The sequence below is a fragment of the Cariama cristata genome, unplaced genomic scaffold (assembly GCF_000690535.1).
Source record: "Cariama cristata isolate BGI_N322 unplaced genomic scaffold, ASM69053v1 scaffold38425, whole genome shotgun sequence".
NCBI classification, from domain to species: domain Eukaryota; kingdom Metazoa; phylum Chordata; class Aves; order Cariamiformes; family Cariamidae; genus Cariama; species Cariama cristata.
The window spans coordinates 367-3,182 of NW_009617604.1; the positions used below are offsets into that span (position 1 = coordinate 367).

The 2,816-nt window shown below is 62.5% G+C and overlaps 1 protein-coding gene across 1 annotated transcript in view; it reads left to right on the forward strand.

Annotated features, from left to right (window-relative positions):
* Positions 1 to 127: 127 nt before the first annotated feature.
* UNC45A (unc-45 homolog A (C. elegans)) overlaps positions 128 to 2,816 on the forward strand; it is a gene marked incomplete at its 5' end in the record, with an annotated part of 4,978 nt that continues 2,289 nt past the window's right edge. Inside the window, 8 exons of the mRNA XM_009700585.1 lie at positions 128 to 164; positions 270 to 445; positions 547 to 639; positions 913 to 1,080; positions 1,341 to 1,509; positions 1,790 to 1,960; positions 2,091 to 2,262; positions 2,495 to 2,795. Of these exons, the coding sequence (XP_009698887.1) occupies positions 128 to 164; positions 270 to 445; positions 547 to 639; positions 913 to 1,080; positions 1,341 to 1,509; positions 1,790 to 1,960; positions 2,091 to 2,262; positions 2,495 to 2,795 (1,287 nt within the window). The remainder of the gene's footprint in view (positions 165 to 269; positions 446 to 546; positions 640 to 912; positions 1,081 to 1,340; positions 1,510 to 1,789; positions 1,961 to 2,090; positions 2,263 to 2,494; positions 2,796 to 2,816) is intronic.

Below are 2,816 nucleotides of genomic sequence, written 5' to 3' on the forward strand. Positions count from 1 at the left end.
CCTTTCCCCTCCGTCCCTCTCTAAAGCGGTGGCTGCTGCCAGTGCCTGCAGCAGGCTGGGCTGAGCGAGGCCTGCACGGGCAGCACGTCAGATGTTTCCCTCTCACTGATTCTCTCTCTCTGCCCAGGAGGACTACGCCAAGGCAGAGGCTGATGCATCTAAAGGTACCGTCAGTGGTGGCTGGCAGGGGACTGGGCTCTGTGTGCTGCCTGTCTGGGCAGACCGGAGCAGTCCAGGGGCTTTGCAATAGATCCCCCGCTCATCTACAGCCATTGAAGCCGATGGCCGGGACATGAAGGCGCTGTTCCGCCGAAGCCAGGCGCTGCAGAAGCTGGGCCGCCTGGACCAGGCTGTCAGTGACCTGCAGCGGTGTGTGAGCCTGGAGCCCAAGAACAAGGCCTTCCAGGAGGCCCTGCGTGCCCTGGGGAGCAGCATGCACGAGAAGGTGAGCGGGGAGGCAGCGTTGGGGGGTGGGGGCCCCCACCATGGGTGTAGTGGGCTGAGGGAGGTGGTGAGGGCTGAGCTGCTGTTTCTGCTCTGTCTCAGATGAAGACCATGTCCTGCACGGACTCGAAGGTAGAGCAGATGTTCCAGATCTTGCTGGATCCTGAAGAAAAGGATGCAGACAAGAAGCAAAAGGTCTGAGCTCTGGGGATCGGAGGGCAACATGGCTTGGCTGAAAGGCGAGGAGGAGAGGAACGGTATTCCCAGGTCAGCGCTGCTGGCCGAATGGTGCTGCCTGGGCAAGGCTGGGCTTCCCGCCAGCAGAACGTGCTCCCTGGAGATTGGGGCGGAAGGCTGGTGCCTGCGGCTGCGCTGGCTGCGGAGCTGGCTCCTGCTCGGGGGTTCCCCTGTGCACGGTGGTCTGCGTTCTGGTGGGCAGGTGACCCAGACACAACTCTTCTCTCCCAGGCTGCGCAGAATCTGATTGTGCTGGCACGAGAGGAGGCCGGAGCAGAGAAAATCTTCCAAAGCGATGGTGTGCGGCTGCTGACGCAGCTGCTCGACACGGCCAAGGCTGACCTGATGCTGGCGGCCCTGCGCACCCTGGTGGGGCTGTGCTCCGGGCACCGCTCCCGGGTAGGTCCCTCTGTAGCCCAGTTCTCCTGTGTGACAGGGCGTGGCCCAGGGGAAATGGATGTTGGGGAGGCTGCAAAGCGTGCCAGGCAGCGGAGTGTCGCTGGCCTCTGGCTGCAGCCCTGCTGAGCAGAGGAGCTCTGAACTGTCACCTGCTAGGCCTGAGTTTCGAGCCTCGTGACAGAGAACCGTCCTGATAAGGTGCTGGGAAGTACTAAGGCTTCCCTGAAGTCTCCAGCAGACAGTTGTGCTTGTACCGGCAGACCATGGCCATCCTGGCGGACCTGGGGGCCCCTCGTCTCTCAGCGGTGCTGGGTGTGGAGCATGAGCATGTTTCCCTGGCTGCTTGCAACCTTCTGCACGTGATGTTCGATTCCCTGAAGGAGGGGCTGCAGAAGGATTTCCGTGGCAAGGAGGATGCGGTGGTGCTGGGTGAGTGCCTGCCGCCCCGGCTGGCTGGCATGGGGTGGGGAGAGCGCCCTGGGGAGGCGCTGAGCTGCGGTGCGTGCTGAGCTGCGGTGCGTTCTCTCCCGCTGCGCGCCTTGTCACCATTCCCTGCTGCAGAGCCGGGGCTCTGGCCCAGGGTTAACGCGAGGTTGAGCTGGGAGGCAGGAGCCTCCGGTCATGGCAGCATCTCCTGCCAGCTTTACGTCGGCGGGGGGTGAGGCCTGTGCCCAGGGTGCTGACTGCTGGGCACCATCTTTTCTGGAAGATTCCTCCAAGGACCTGAAACTGCTGATCAAGCACCTCCTGGAGCTGCTAGCGCTGGAAGGGGCCTCTGCACACGGCCGTGACAATGCGCTCAACCTGCTCATCAAGGTGGTGCCCCGGAAGTCGCCAAAGGAGACCAACAACAGCATGAGCCTCTGGGTGATCGACCAGGGTGAGCAGAACAGCCTGCAGTGTCCCGCTGGGGCGTCGTGCCCCTCTGCCTTGCGGTGCCACGCACCTTGGCTTTGCCTGTGCGCCCCGTTTTGCTCCTCACTGGAGTGTCTGACCTTGCGTTCTCCTAGGCCTGAAGAAGATCCTGGAGGTGGGAAGTACGGTGTGCGGCACCCCGGGCAGCCTGCCCGTGACGGAGAACAGCCGGATGAGCGCCTCGGTTCTGCTGAGCAAACTTTACGATGACCTGAAATGCGATGCTGAGAGGGAAAACTTCCACCACTTGTGTGAGGACTACGTGAGGTAAGCCTAGGCATCCTTGGGGGCGGAGGGGAGGTTCAGTCTCGTACAGCCAGCAGCCTTCTGGGGAAGTAGCAGCACCCCTGTCCCCAGACCTTTTTGCTCTTAGTGATAAAAGCAGATTGTATAGACCCACCTCAGACCTGCTGTGCTGGGATTCAGCAGGTGGGGCTGCACGTGGCTGAAGGCGGTGGGCAGGATCAGCGTTATCCTTCCTGGTGGTCTTCCCCTGCAGGAGCTGGTTCGAGGGGCACGAGCTGGCTGGGAAGCTGCGGGCCATCCAGACGGTGTCGTGCCTGCTGCAGGGCCCATCGGATGCTGGGAACAGGGTGCTGGAGCTGGAGGGGATCATGGATAGCGTTCTGTCCCTCTGCGCCTCTGTCTGCGAGGCCCACCAGCTGGTAGCAGTGGAGGCACTGATCCACGCTGCCGACAAGGCTAAGCGTGCCTCCTTCATCACTGCCAACGGTGTCAGCCTGCTCAAGGAGATCTACAAGCACAGTGAGAGGGACAGCATCCGCATCCGGGCACTGGTGGTGAGTGCGCCGGGAGCGGGG